Raw genomic sequence first — 13,838 nt, 5'->3', positions numbered from 1 at the left:
TTAAGATAAAAAATCACGGGATTGGGGGTAATATTCTGGCATGGGTGGAGGATTGGTTATCAAACAGGAAGCAGAGAGTTGGGGAAAATGGTTCATTTTCGGACTGGCAACCAGTAACCAGTGGTGTTCCACAGGGGTCGGTGCTGGGTCCCCAACTCTTTACAATCTATATTAACGATTTGGAGGAGGGGACCGAGTGCAACATATCAAAATTTGCAGATGATACAAAGATGGGAGGGAAAGTAGAGAGTGAGGAGGACATAAAAAACCTGCAAGGGGATATAGACAGGCTGGGTGAGTGGGCGGAGATTTGGCAGATGCAATATAATATTGGAAAATGTGAGGTTATGCACTTTGGCAGGAAAAATCAGAGAGCAAGTTATTTTCTTAATGGCGAGAGACTGGAAAGTACTGCAGCACAAAGGGATCTGGGGGTCCTAGTGCAAGAAAATCAAAAAGTTGGTATGCAGGTGCAGCAGGTGATCAAGAAAGCCAACGGAATGTTGGCTTTTATTGCTAGGGGGATAGAATATAAAAACAAGGAGGTATTGCTGCAGTTATATAAGGTATTGGTGAGACCGCACCTGGAATACTGCACACAGTTTTGGTCTCCATACTTAAGAAAAGACATACTTGCTCTCGAGGCAGTACACAGAAGGTTCACTCGGTTAATCCCGGGGATGAGGGGGCGGACATATGAGGAGAGGTTGAGTAGATTGGGACTCTACTCATTGGAGTTCAGAAGAATGAGAGGCGATCTTATTGAAACATATAAGATTGTGAAGGGTCTTGATCGGGTGGATGCAGTAAGGATGTTCCCAAAGATGGGTGAAACTAGAACTAGGGGGCATAATCTTAGAATAAGGGGCTGCTCTTTCAAAACTGAGATGAGGAGAAACTTCTTCACTCAGAGGGTGGTAGGTCTGTGGAATTTGCTGCCCCAGGAAGCTGTGGAAGCTACATCATTAGATAAATTTAAAACAGAAATAGACAGTTTCCTAGAAGTAAAGGGAATTAGGGGTTATGGGGAGCGGGCAGGAAATTGGACATGAAGCTGAGTTCGGATCGGTCAATGCCCTGTGGGTGGCGGAGAGGGCCCAGGGGCTATGTGGCCGGGTCCTGCTCCGACTTCTTGTGTTCTTTAGATTTGTGGTTGGGATCAGATCAGCCATGATCTTATTGAATGGCGGAGCAGGCTCGAGGGGCCGATTGGCCTACTCCTGCTCCAATTTCTTATGTTCTTATGTTCTTATGTTCTTACATGCTTACACTGTAAGTAGGGTAGGCAACCAGAGAACACAGATTTAAGAGAATTGGCAAAAAATAGAAGAGGGATATGGAGATAATTGTTTTTAATATAGTGAGTTGTTAAGATCTGGAGTGCAATACCTTAAAGGGTGGTGAAAACAGTTTCAATAATAACTTTAAAAGAGGAATTGGACAAAAGCTTGAAAAGGAAAAATGTGCAGGACCATAGGGAAAGAGCAGCGGGGTGGGAATAATTGGATAGCTCTTTCAAAGTGCCGACACAGACACGATGGACCAATTGGGCCTCCTTCTGTGCTGTATGAATCTATGATTCTAAGAGGCGGGATTGAATTTTGGAGCATAGAGGATGCAAGGATGTCAAATGAGTGAACTGGCTTTCACCATCAACAAAATTATTTTTTTCAGGTAATAAAGATTGATCTCTTGCTGCTTTCTATTGGCTTATGTAGCAGTGGGCAAAAGCGGTAAAGGAAACTGTGCAATGACTCGGATTCGAATCGTGGCTACTGCGACCACAACGCAGAGTACGAACCACGACGAATGTGCACCCAGATGCACGCAAAAACAGGACATAAATCAAATAATTCCAAATCAATTTTCTTTTACATTTATCTGTGGACCTCTCGACAGAAATCATCTACGCCCATAATCATTGCTCCACCAGCAAGTTGCAGTGCCTTACAATCCAGTTTCCTGCATTTACGCTTGCTCGGAGCCTATGTTTAAATTTGTTTAAATCAGGCGCAGCAGGAAGCAAAGATATATTCCTTGTGTTTTATTGCAATTTTTTTTGCAACCTAATCCCATGTGGTGAGGGTTCATACTGTCGGGGAATGGTTTCAAGCAGAATAATAGTCAATGACAATTTTAGAAATGGTTTGGAGCATAATTATTTTAACAGAACACAGAAAAATGTTGAGAAGTTACATTCCCTCCTATTGTGTATGTTTGTTTTAAATTATATCTACTTTGTGATTGAAAATCAGAATATTCCAAAAAAGAGCAGTGGTTGCATTTCCTTATATTTTCTGAAAGGTGTCCATTTTGACAGTCCTTATTGCAACGCAAAGTTGTCTGTTTTATATCAGTTGTTTTAAGGTATTGCCGGTCGCCAAACCATTTGTCCTGTCAACGTAACTCCTGTTAACAATGTTTTATTTTTGCATATTCGCAGGTGTCCTCATTTTGGATCGGTCGTTCCTGTTTGCGGAAGTTTGAGATATTGATAGATGTGTACAGAACCCCTTCATTCTGATCTGGTTTGGTTGATTTCGTGATGCCAAGGCCAGGGGCTGTAATCCGAACACCGTTCTGTAACGAAAGGCATTTGTGTTAGATATGGAGTTACTACGGACATGAATTGAACGTAAATGGAACTGTGTTGTCTTTTCCAGAGCAAATCATATTATGGCATCTCTGGTAGTATTCTATTGCACCCGATCCATGAGTTGATCAGTGAAGTCTTCATGCATGTAAGAAAGAACTTGCAATTACATAGCAGGACAAGCTGATAAGGACGTTAAAAAAAATGCGAGATGCTGGGCTTTATCAACAGTGGCATACAGGGCAGATGCAGCGGAGTAATGCGAACCCTCGACAAATCATGCGTGAGGCTCCAGCAGGAGTATTGTGTACAGTTCTGAGCACCACATTTTGGAAGGTTGTCAAAGCCTTGGAGAGGGTGCAGAGGAGATGTACCCGAATTATGCCAGGGATGAGAGTCTTCATTTATATGTAGAGACTAGAGACGCTGGGATTGGTCTCCTGACAGCAGAGAAGGTTAAGCGTGGACTTTATAGATTTCTTCAAAGTTATGAAAGGTTTTTAACTAAGAAGAAACTGTTTTCCTGTCGGTGAGTCGGTAACCAAAGGACACACATTTAAGATAATTGACAAAAAGAACTAGAGTGGAGTTGAAGAGAATTTGTTTTTACGCAGCGAGTTGTTGTGATCGAGAAAGCACTGTATGAAAGCGTGGTGGAGGCAGATTGAATTGTAACTTACAAATGGTAATTGGATATATGGTTGGAAAGGAGAAATATTGCTGTGCTATAGGGGAAGTGCAAGAGATGGTGGGGTGGCGATGGAGGTACAGGGGTAGTGAGACTAATTGTAGAGCTTTTTCGAAGATCCGGCACCGGCACGATGGGCTGAATGGCCTTTATGTGTGCTGTATGATTCTATGATTATGAAGACCTAAGCACTGCCATGCAATGAATAACTATTAAAGTGCCGTCTCAGGTTGTAGAAAAATGCAGCAACTAGTGAATTACCTCTCTTTGGGTAAAGACATTACGCCTGATTTCCATATTGAATTTATTCGCGACTATTTTATTTTTATGATCTCTAGTTTTGGACTCCCCCACAAGAGGAAACATTGTCTCTACGTTTACCCTATCAAACCCTTTCATAATCTTGAAGACCTTTACCTGGTCAACACTCGACCTTTCCTTTTCTATAGAAATGAGGCCCAGCCTGTTCAGACTTTCCTGATAAATATATCCTCTCAGTTCTGGTATCATCCTTGTCAGTCCTTTCTTGCACCTTCCCCAGTGCCTCTACCTCCTTTTTGTGATATGGAGACCAGAACTATGCACAGTACTCGAAGTGTCATCCAGCCAAGGTTCGATACAAGCTTAATATAACTTATCTGCTTTTCAATTCTGTACCTCTGAAAGTGAACCCCAGTGCTTGGTGTGCCGTTTTTATGGCCTTATAAACCTACAGCGCTACATTTACTGATTCGTGTATCTGTACCCCCATATTCCTTTGCCCCATCCACACTCTTACTATCTTAGCAATATTTGGCCTCCTTATTCTTCGTAACAAAACGCACCAGCTCACACTTATCTATTTTGAAATTCGTTTGCCAATTAGGCGTGCATTCTGGACGTTTATTAATGCATTCTTGTGATTTAACACATTCCTCCCTTGTGTTAACTGTAACCCGTAATTTCTTGTCATCTGCAAATTTTCAAATTATGCTTCCGATTCCCGAGTCCAAATCGTTGATGCAAATTGGGAACAACAGTGATCCCAGTCCCGATGCTTGTGGATCATCATTTCCCAACGTTTGCCACTTTGAATAGCTACCCTTAATCCCTACCCTCTGTTTTCTGTTTTGTAGCCAACTTGCTAATCATTCTACCACCTGTCCTCTGACTTCACACGCTCTGATCTTGGTCATTAGTCTACAGTGGGTACATTATCGAAGACCTTTTGAAAATTCAAATATATTACATCTACTACATGACCTTCTCTACTCTTTCTGTTACTTAATCAAAAAATTCAGTAAGGTCGGTCAAGCATGATTTTCCCTTCTGAAATCCGTGCTGACTATTCTTTATTATATTGTTGTTTTCTCGATGATTTTCGATTAAATTTTGCGTAAAGTTTCCATTATCTGTCCTCCCACCGACGTTAAGCTAACTGGCCATTAGTTCCATGGCCTTGTTCTATCCCCCTTTTTAAATGCAGGAAAAGCATTAGCTGCCCGCCAGTCCTCTGACACTATTCCATCACTAATGAATTGTTTTATACATATAATAGTGCCTCTGCTTTCTTCTACCTAAAATATTTTATTATACACGGATGCAATCTGTCCGGACGAGGAGTCTGATTCTCTCTAAGTTTGATCAATTTATCAATTATCTCCCGCCTTTCTATCTTAATTGCCTTTATACCTGTTTTGTTCTCCTCTCCTAAAGTCATATCCTTCTTCTTAGTCCCCCTGATAAAAACTACTTAATATTCTGCCATTCCACTGTCATTACATATATTATCTTGTGCATCCATTATTGGCACTATACCTATCCTGATTCTTCATTTGTTATTTATGTGTCTGGAGAATACTTTACTATTTCTTTTTATATTGCTTGTTAATTTGATTTCGTAGTTCCTATTTGCTCCCCTAATTACATTCTTTAACACGTATCCTCCCTACCCTCTTCGTTTTCCCTTTTGTCATCCTCTCGTTTATTGTGTATGTACTTGGAACATGACGTTTTTCATTTCAATTATATCCTTATCTCTTTATTCATCCATTGTATTTGATTATTGGCTCGTTTGATCTTGTTTTTTGGAGGAATATATTTCTCCTGATCTCTATTGATCACCATTTTAAATATTTCGCACTGCTGTTCTATTTCTTTGTCTGTCATTTTTTCCCACCTTACCTTCCCTTGTTCCATTCTCATCCCCGCAAAATTATCTTTTATCCAACCAATTACTTTGGTCTTACATATATCTTTCTCAATGTTGAACATTTATCACATGAATCCTAATGTTAGAGTGGAGGGGGCATTATCTGTTCTGGTCTCTGTGTGTAATCACATAGGAAACTCATTCTTTTACAAAGAGTTTGATTTGATCGGGAACGCCAATGCGAGAATAGTTCCCTAATTCCATTTATTAGGTCACTACATTTAGAGTCTGTAGAAATGCTTCACTCTTAGCGGCATGAGGAGGCTACTATTAGCTCAAAAACAACGGCCACCAAGTTTCTGAAACTTCCATTTATCTGTTGGATTTTGCTTGCTTTGTGTCACTTGCTCGTTGACAGCTAAATAAATATCCTACAAATGTAACTCCAGCGTGGCTTCACTTACCTCAGCGTTTAGTGTTTTCTGTACCACAGCGTAAATCACAGAATCATCTTCCGTTTCTGAAACATACGCAGCTTCACCAAGTTTCTTCCTGAATAATCTCAAATATAAATGATGCACTTTGCATAATTAACCGAAGTAAGTTTACGTAATTTATGCTGTACCTGTACGATGAAGGAAGTCAGTAGTTCAGGAAAGATTTGTCTCCTTTACGTTTCCTAATTAGCACATATTAGGCCTCATAACATTTATTTTCAATTCCCACGTGACCACATTTCTAAAGAGAACGTTTTCTTTGTCGATGAAGCTCGACAATGGCTTAGTGCTATTTGCACTGGGTGAAATTTGATTGTGCTAAATAAAGGACAGAGGGGGCATGTTAAAAATGCAACGCCTTATTAAATAGCAGATGGAAGAGTTCCAACGTGGAAACACATTCCTCGCTATTATCACGTGGATGACTTCAAGCCATTGGAGTTTGACATGAGGAATCAATATTCCTCATTAATCGTACTCAAATCCTTCTTCTGTGCCTCTGAAAGGAGCACTTTTACATTATTTCGCATGGAATTGGCTTCTGCCATTATGCCATGATCAACGAACGAATAAGAAATTGCACAATTCAAAAAATCTCATTCCGTAAGGACTGTTTCCCAATTATTGGCTGTTGTCAGGAGCCGCCTATGGGAGAAACCCCGTCATTCACTTCACATATAAACATTCTGTGTGATTTATTGAAGGATAACTTTGATTGGCAACTCATGGTGAACCGAATAGATTCTTATTTGAATATTGGAGCCGGTAACCTTTCTGAAGGTAAATATCAATCTGTCCATTTTAAAGCAGTGAGTTTTTCTGGGGCTTTCAACGAAAACTAGCCAGGCCAAATAGTTTAATTAATTGGTAAGGATAAGATGAGTACCGCTACATAATGAATTTCTGATATCATACTTTTGTACATCAATTACACCCTAATTTAAATTTAATTTTCCACTCCTGGAGCCAAACAAACTTAACAACTGGTGTAATTATACAATTTCAAACAAATAGTATAATATACAAGTAATGTATTTTTGCTTCATCAGTAAAACCTAAGTAAAATTCGAGTACAAAGTTATTCTGAGACGTTCCCATGACGAGGAGGCTCGCGCGGGAGTGCCCAATAACCGTAGCGGCTGAAACAAACAGACCGCGATTCGATGTCCACTCCTTGAGCATGCGACAAACTTTACCCAGATTTCAGGGGAGGTTAAAGCACTCCCTGCGATATAGTGCTCGAGGGATCAGCCACGCGAGCAGAACGAGAGACTGAAGTCCAAAAATTACCAAGTTAAACATAAGGAAACAAAGCTCCAATAATGTAACAGGATGAATGTACACGGAGCCGGATTCAAGCATCCACTAATATTACTCTGTGGTTGGTGCTGGGAGATGAGATACTGTTCAGGGGAAGATTGCCCCTCCCCACACTGCTCCAATTCAGACTCACTGTTCTTAGTGGGTGGTTATTAAACGAGTTTCTGTTACATAGTCTTTCTGATGCAAGGTCCACTTTATACTTGTCTGAATAAACCTCCAGTTTATGCAATTAAGAAACACTCATACCTTTGTCTCCTCACCGTGACCACGACTGCAATTAGAATAACAAGGCCAGCGGCTCCTCCTCCTATTATGAAGATATTTGTCCAGGAGAATATTTCTAAAATGTTGGAAAATGGATATACATTATTATATTGGGATTAAAACACCAATCCTGGAAAAACATTCATGAGTATGAGGATGAAAGCTTCCATCATGTTCGGATCATACAGTTAATGGAAAATCAGGGATTATATTCGGCCCATCCTGCGGATCCTTGCGTAGAAACAATTTGTTCCTGCGTGGCGTCCTGGTATAAGTATGTAATCAATAATTTAAGATTGATTTCGTATCTGTAGCGTACAAATCACATTTGAAAAAATGAGTGCACTTGACAAATCCTTCAGTATGTCCCACACTCGGAAGAAACAATGGGCATAATTTAATCAGAATATAATTCAGCCAACATCACGAGATGCAGCTGAAAGAGCAATAATCTATGCAGATGATTCAATTTCTCATAGATTATGAAATACTGGCCTTCTATGCGCAGATGAGTCTGAACAAGATTGAAATGAGCTTGTATACACAAAAGGGTACGTTGCAGTTTGATATCCGATGGTGAGAGGAAACCGTAATTTACAAAGGTTTGATCTTAATTCAGAAGAAGTTGTTTTTTCAAGATCACCGACTATTTGTACTGTACAGAAAGCTTCACCTAATCTTGCCAAATTTAAACGCGGCAAATTTCAGAAGACTGAATTTTAAAATGGATAATGCCGACCTTAGCCTTCAATTGGTGATTGGCCACTGCTGAAAAGACCTCGTTACGTAATTTGACATGGACTCAATATTAAGCTGCCGAATGGAGCTGGTGTTTGCTGACGCTGAAAGCCTTCAGTGAGCGACTGGCCAGTGATGCACCAACTCCTTTACAGCAATCAAATGACAGATAGATTGAACATTTACCCTCAGAAGGGGGCTGGTATTTACTGACACAATCACCGTGCACGTTTGCGGCAACGCATGAGATTTGAATTCCAGTTCCAGTTCCAGTTGGGTGAGTCAGTGTCAGTGAGCTCTGCACCAGATAACTCTTCATCGACCAAGAGTTGACTTTCACATCTGATCTGTTCCCAGTGATGATTCTCCCATTGAGGCCCCATGTAATGTTTGCTGGTGGATTGGCTCTGACACTACAGTTACAATCAGTCCAGTTCTCAGAGCTGGTGCAGGTCGGGCCTGATACTATTGTGGGTTTATCTACAGAAAAAAAACAGAGACTTCAGTGTGAAATAATTATGTCAAACAGTTGCACTGTCTGAATACAATTATTTCAGTTATTAAACTAACCATACAGGTTCTGGCAGATTGTATTTCAATAAGAAGCAGCCGATGCCACACCAGGTTTGTCGCTTATTATGTTTTCACTGAAAACAAGTTTGCACTTTATTACAACTTCATTTTGGATCCAATGAATGTTCAGTCCATACATACTACTCCTGACAGATGTTGTGGGGGATTCCTCAGAGGGAGCAATCTCAGACTGGTAATTCTGTACAACATACCCACCAACGCGTCTCACCTGTCAGTGTTCTAAAGGGTCAATTAATTTCAAATTCTTCACCAGGTATATTTTTTCTGACACCTTGCTTTGTGATGCGTTCGTTCTATTGATGTTCAGCTAACAGGGCGACAATTCAAAGGACCGTGTTTCTGAATATTACATTTTTAACTCAACATTAATACACGTGACAGATCTTGGGTTAGCACCGTTTTATTAGTTATGTTTTCGCAAATTTCTGCTCATTAAAGTGAGGAATGGGTGTAACTATCCCAAGCTCATTTCACATTGACGCTTTCACCTCAAGCAGGAAAGAGTAACTTAGGTTCTAGTCGACGGTTCCTGAATTGAAACACTGCTATCTAAATGACAAATGCATGCACGCTTACATTCTACAGAAATCCGTGTGGAGCTGTTCGCGGTGCCTAGGCTATTTTTAGCCACACACCAATATTCACCATCATCTTCAGAATTAATATTTTGGAATGTCTTTGTTAGTTCACTGGTGGAAGATGTGCTGATCTCTTCTCCATTTTTCACCCATCTTAAACTGACCGCTGGTTTTCCCCATGCCGTGCAGTACAATAATAATGAGCTGCCATCCACCGCTACTATAGAGGAATTGACGGTTGGATTTTCCAGTCCATCTGAAACAAGCAGTATTGCAAAACGTGAATATTGAGTAAGCATGATTACTCCCTAATAAAATCACTATACTGGGTAAGAGATCGTGTCTGAATCTCGTGAAGTTTAAATCTTACACTAAAAATGATTTTCTTGGAAAATGTTCTGTCTCTTCTTTTGTCTCCTTGGTGGCACCTTAGTACGCTGACACTGGGAACCCATTCTGGCCAAATTCTTAGGCCCAACCATAGCTGAGCTCTGGGATCAAAGCAGAGACCAGCTACAGACCCTGACTCGCCATAGCCTTTTTTGTATCCCTTTATGACCGACTAAACTCACAAGATCAGATTAGGATAAGAATTAACAAGACTAATCTTCCAAAAAAATATTCTCACTCTAAAGGATTGGCTGAGTGCCATTTAGATTAATTGATTATCGACTTGAGCTCTCACGGCATAGACGGAGGTTTCTCGGTGTATTTTTTTGATGCGGTCCTAAACCTTTAATAAATTGCTATCGGTGGAAGGACAGCTTTTCAACCCGTTGGACCACAGGTTCCGTCTATTTACTTCAGAGCAGAGACTTACATTTAATCTCCAAGGTACGAGTTTGTGGAGAATAACTTGGCGACCCATTAAGTACAATTGTGCATCCTAGTTTTTTCCCGTCATGAGCAGATGATGGAGTGAAGATGAGCACCGATGATACTCTCCAAGAACCGGAGGGTTCATTGACAATTTCTTCCCCATCTTCAGTATCCCATGGAAGAGGAAGGGACCCATTGTAATCAATCCACCTCAGTTGCAGTTTGTCATATGGGCAGCTGTGGATGATCGAACAGGTCAGTCGAGCTATTTTTCCAGAAGTCAATTCCCCATCAACTGAAATTTCTGGCCTGTCTGCAAGGAAAGGAGCAAACGGGCGTATGACGATCATTTCAATCTTAAAACGAGCGAGTGGCCTGAAGCAGCACTTCCAACTAAATCTGACAAAGAATTTAAAAATCACATTTTCTTCTGCTTTTTCTGTTATGTGTTGCTGGTAAGTTCGCTATCCTGAATTACTCCTTGAACTTATAAGGTAGTTTAATGCCTCAGCCGGCAATATATGGCCTCACTTAATTAACCACCTGTCGTTGAATCGCCCATGTTATTCATACTATGGATCGGAAACCGAAAGTCCAATGAAACAGCCTTGCAGCTAAACGCAAAATCAACGTTAGATCTTTAAATATAACCAACAATTCTGATGGTGACTAATGCAGGTCAGAGGGAACGCAGATTCTGTTGCAAATGAACTTAAACGAGAAAGATGACGCTCAAGAAATGGACAGACCATCGATAATTTGGTTTTAGCGATAGAGGGAGTGATGTCCAAATTTCGTGAGGTTAATTGATAGCAGATCCAGGATGTAACTTTAATGTTTGAAAATGAAGAATAAGGGGTAGAATCGGATTCTCCGCGGATAACACATTCCACCCGATGTTATTTTCCATTGGATTCCACGGAAAGGAATATGGGTGTTTAATTAGAGGGTCATCCGATGCCGGCATTTTAACACTCAGGCCAAAGTTGAACGTTCAACACAGTAAGTAACTCCAAGAACTAAACGGAGTTGCAAGGGAATAATGGAGAATGTTGAAATAAGAGGCAGATACAATTCAATGTCAATAAATCTTTGATAGAGGTATTTAAACTTATGAAGCAAAGGGACAGGAGAATAGAAACAAACTGGGATAGATTTTCAAGTTGGGCGCCCGAATGGAAACTGGCGTTCCAGACCAGGCGTCCATTGCAGCAACCGCCAGATTTTCATTTCCTTTTATTTCAATGGTCATGAAGATCTGTTGATTTCCTTCTTACGGGGACGACAAAAAAAATCCAGTTTTACGTTCAGTGAACAAGCTGAAAATCTACCCTCATTTGAAATTTAAAGAAAAGATGGTTGAAGTGAAATGGGAATAAAAGGAGTTGGGAACAGGCCAGGAACATGGAATTAGGAGTGTTGCTCAAGTGAAGTTAAAGAGCAACAGGGATTGGTTGGGCCGAACGGCCTGGTTCACTGCTGTAATTTCTGTACATTTCTGTGTTTAGGATATGAACCACTGTGTCTCTCATCCCTACCTCCCTTTGATTTCGGCCGGGCACACCACAAAATGGGTCCAGTTTGCACATAGGTTGCTTCTCACTGAACAAAAATATAAGGAAAGAAAAACTCACCAGAAATTGAAAGAAGGGCTTGAGAACCACCAGTGCTATATGTACTACTTTGCAAGCCCCCGGGGATTTCCACGATGAAGCAGTAAGTACCCTCATCACTCTTTCTGGTGTTGTTGATCAATATGGAGCATTGACTTTTCGCAAGGTCGCCCCTGAGCTCAGTTCTATCATCATAATTATAACGCTGCCCGTGTGGATCTCTCGAACTGTAGACAACTGAATCCCCGGGGTTACAATGACCAGAGCCCGTCTTTATCCACCTCCCCTTTGGCCTGGCGTTATGGACTGGTTGACCAAACGTACACGGGATCAGTGCACACGAATCCAACACTGCCGAAACTCTTTTTGGAATCACCACAGACCATTGAATATTACAAACAACTGAGAGAAAAATAAACATTTGACCCACTTTAGGTATTCATTCAAAGTCAATTGAAATATCGTAAAGATTTATTAAATTATTTATAAATTCACAAGTAATCCCCCATCAAAGTAGCAATTTAAATATCATTTAAAGCCTTTTCCTAATAACGTAAAATACTAATTAAATATCAATCAAATGAGCTATTGAAATACTCATATTAGCGCTTATTTCATAGGGCGTTTATGTACCAATAATATACATATATAGTACGCATCAGAAACAGAATACATATTCATTAAAATGAAAGTGAATTTCCTTAAAATTGACTTAGATATGCATTCAACACCCATTGATTCTCCTTTGAATTACTCATTAAATATGAATTAAAATACTCGTTAAATATAATTTGGAATGCCCAATATTTAAAGACTTTTGAATAGTAGTTAAACACCGATAAATAACGCGTCAAACAGTCATGAAATTCCAATTTCACTTGTTTTAAAATCAATAACCGAAAATCATTTCTATAAGGAGTGTTCTATTCTCTCCCCACAAGAGCTAAATCACCTTTTGTAGCAATTAGCAAAATTTGAAGAAAATTACCTTCTGTCAATGTCATGAGAGAAAGAAATACGCAACTCCTCATAGCTGAAACCTGTTCCCGACTTCACTGTCAGAATGAAGAACCTATTTCACAACAAAAACTAATCACGATTCTGCATTATTCTTGCCAGTCACATATTGGATTCCATTGCTAATCATCATCAGACTATCGGGGAGGTCAAGTATTCGGTATCAACCGATCTGTACAAACAGTGCATACATACTCACTCAGCTTCGTTGGTGAGGTGGGCTGCTGGCAGATCTTAGCCATGTGCTGTACGTGGCCGACAGTGAATGAAGGTGTTGCTTTGGTATATCTAATAGTTGCTAAAGAATACTTAAAACAGAACGAGCGTATCTCTCTTCCTCTCAAACACACATACAGCAAATGTACAGTTAATTATGAACATCATATATTGGAATCTGTAACAAGAGTACTCTGCCCCGCTTGCAAACGCATCTGACTCAATGTTCACAAACAATTAGCATTTTTACAGCCAGTACGAGGTGAATGTTGGTGACGTGTAACCGTTGTTCGTTATTTTGCTGCAATCTGCAGTCGTGTGGTTTCCTCGCCTGCTTCAGTTCGTGCCCCAATCTGTATCTGTGACGTCAGAGATAGGAGCTGTTTTCAGTAAATCGATTGACGCTGTGGTAAACAACCTTTCTTCTCATTGATTTTCCACTTTCTGTTCACACGCAAGCTCTCTAAATTTGCTAAAATTAACCAAAATTCTACCCCAATTGCTGCAGTGTTTTTTTTTCAAATTTCGGTATGAATTCTCGGAACTGTAAAATTGATTTCAGGTTTGTGTTGTAAACGCAAATGCAGTTAGAAAATACATAGATACGATTGATAGAAACAACAGGTCCTGCCAAACTGATCAGTGTGTTAAATTCCTGGTTATATGGTACTTCTCAACAATTCCTCGCCAACTTCAACTGGGAATATGTGGATGAACTTGACGGGGGGGATTGACCCGAACTATTTCTTGCAATCGAGGATTGGAGG

The 13,838-nt window shown here is 40.2% G+C and overlaps 1 protein-coding gene across 5 annotated transcripts; it reads right to left on the bottom strand.

Moving 5' to 3' along the window:
• Window positions 1-2,029: 2,029 nt before the first annotated feature.
• Window positions 2,030-13,263, bottom strand: LOC137306162 (myelin-associated glycoprotein-like). 5 transcript variants are annotated; one of them, XM_067975222.1, is made up of 9 exons: window positions 13,051-13,263; window positions 12,827-12,910; window positions 11,860-12,240; window positions 10,227-10,538; window positions 9,405-9,662; window positions 8,421-8,714; window positions 7,479-7,572; window positions 5,877-5,973; window positions 2,030-2,580 (listed from the first exon to the last, which is right to left on the bottom strand). In XM_067975222.1, the coding sequence occupies exons 2-9, from the start codon at window positions 12,867-12,869 to the stop codon at window positions 2,413-2,415; spliced, it is 1,647 nt and encodes a 548-aa protein (XP_067831323.1). In that variant the 5' UTR covers window positions 12,870-12,910; window positions 13,051-13,263; the 3' UTR covers window positions 2,030-2,412. The 5 variants fall into 5 exon arrangements, 4 of the variants coding, with proteins under 4 accessions (XP_067831323.1, XP_067831322.1, XP_067831324.1 ...); XM_067975221.1 differs by having other exon boundaries at window positions 13,055-13,263; XM_067975223.1 differs by having other exon boundaries at window positions 5,877-5,964; window positions 12,827-13,263.
• Window positions 13,264-13,838: the final 575 nt, after the last annotated feature.

The sequence above is a fragment of the Heptranchias perlo genome, chromosome 42 (assembly GCF_035084215.1).
Source record: "Heptranchias perlo isolate sHepPer1 chromosome 42, sHepPer1.hap1, whole genome shotgun sequence".
Taxonomy (NCBI): domain Eukaryota; kingdom Metazoa; phylum Chordata; class Chondrichthyes; order Hexanchiformes; family Hexanchidae; genus Heptranchias; species Heptranchias perlo.
Note: the sequence above shows the minus strand (reverse complement) of the source record. Positions and strands in the feature narration are given on the sequence as shown.

Coding starts and splice junctions, on each gene's coding strand:
- LOC137306162 (XM_067975222.1), bottom strand. CDS start 12,869: ATGAGGAGTTGCGTATTTCTTTCTCTCATGACATTGACAGAAG. Junction 12,241..12,826: donor TCTCATGACATTGACAGAAG/GTAATTTTCTTC, acceptor TTTTTCTCTCAG/TTGTTTGTAATATTCAATGG. Junction 10,539..11,859: donor AGCCCTTCTTTCAATTTCTG/GTGAGTTTTTCT, acceptor CTTTCCTTGCAG/ACAGGCCAGAAATTTCAGTT.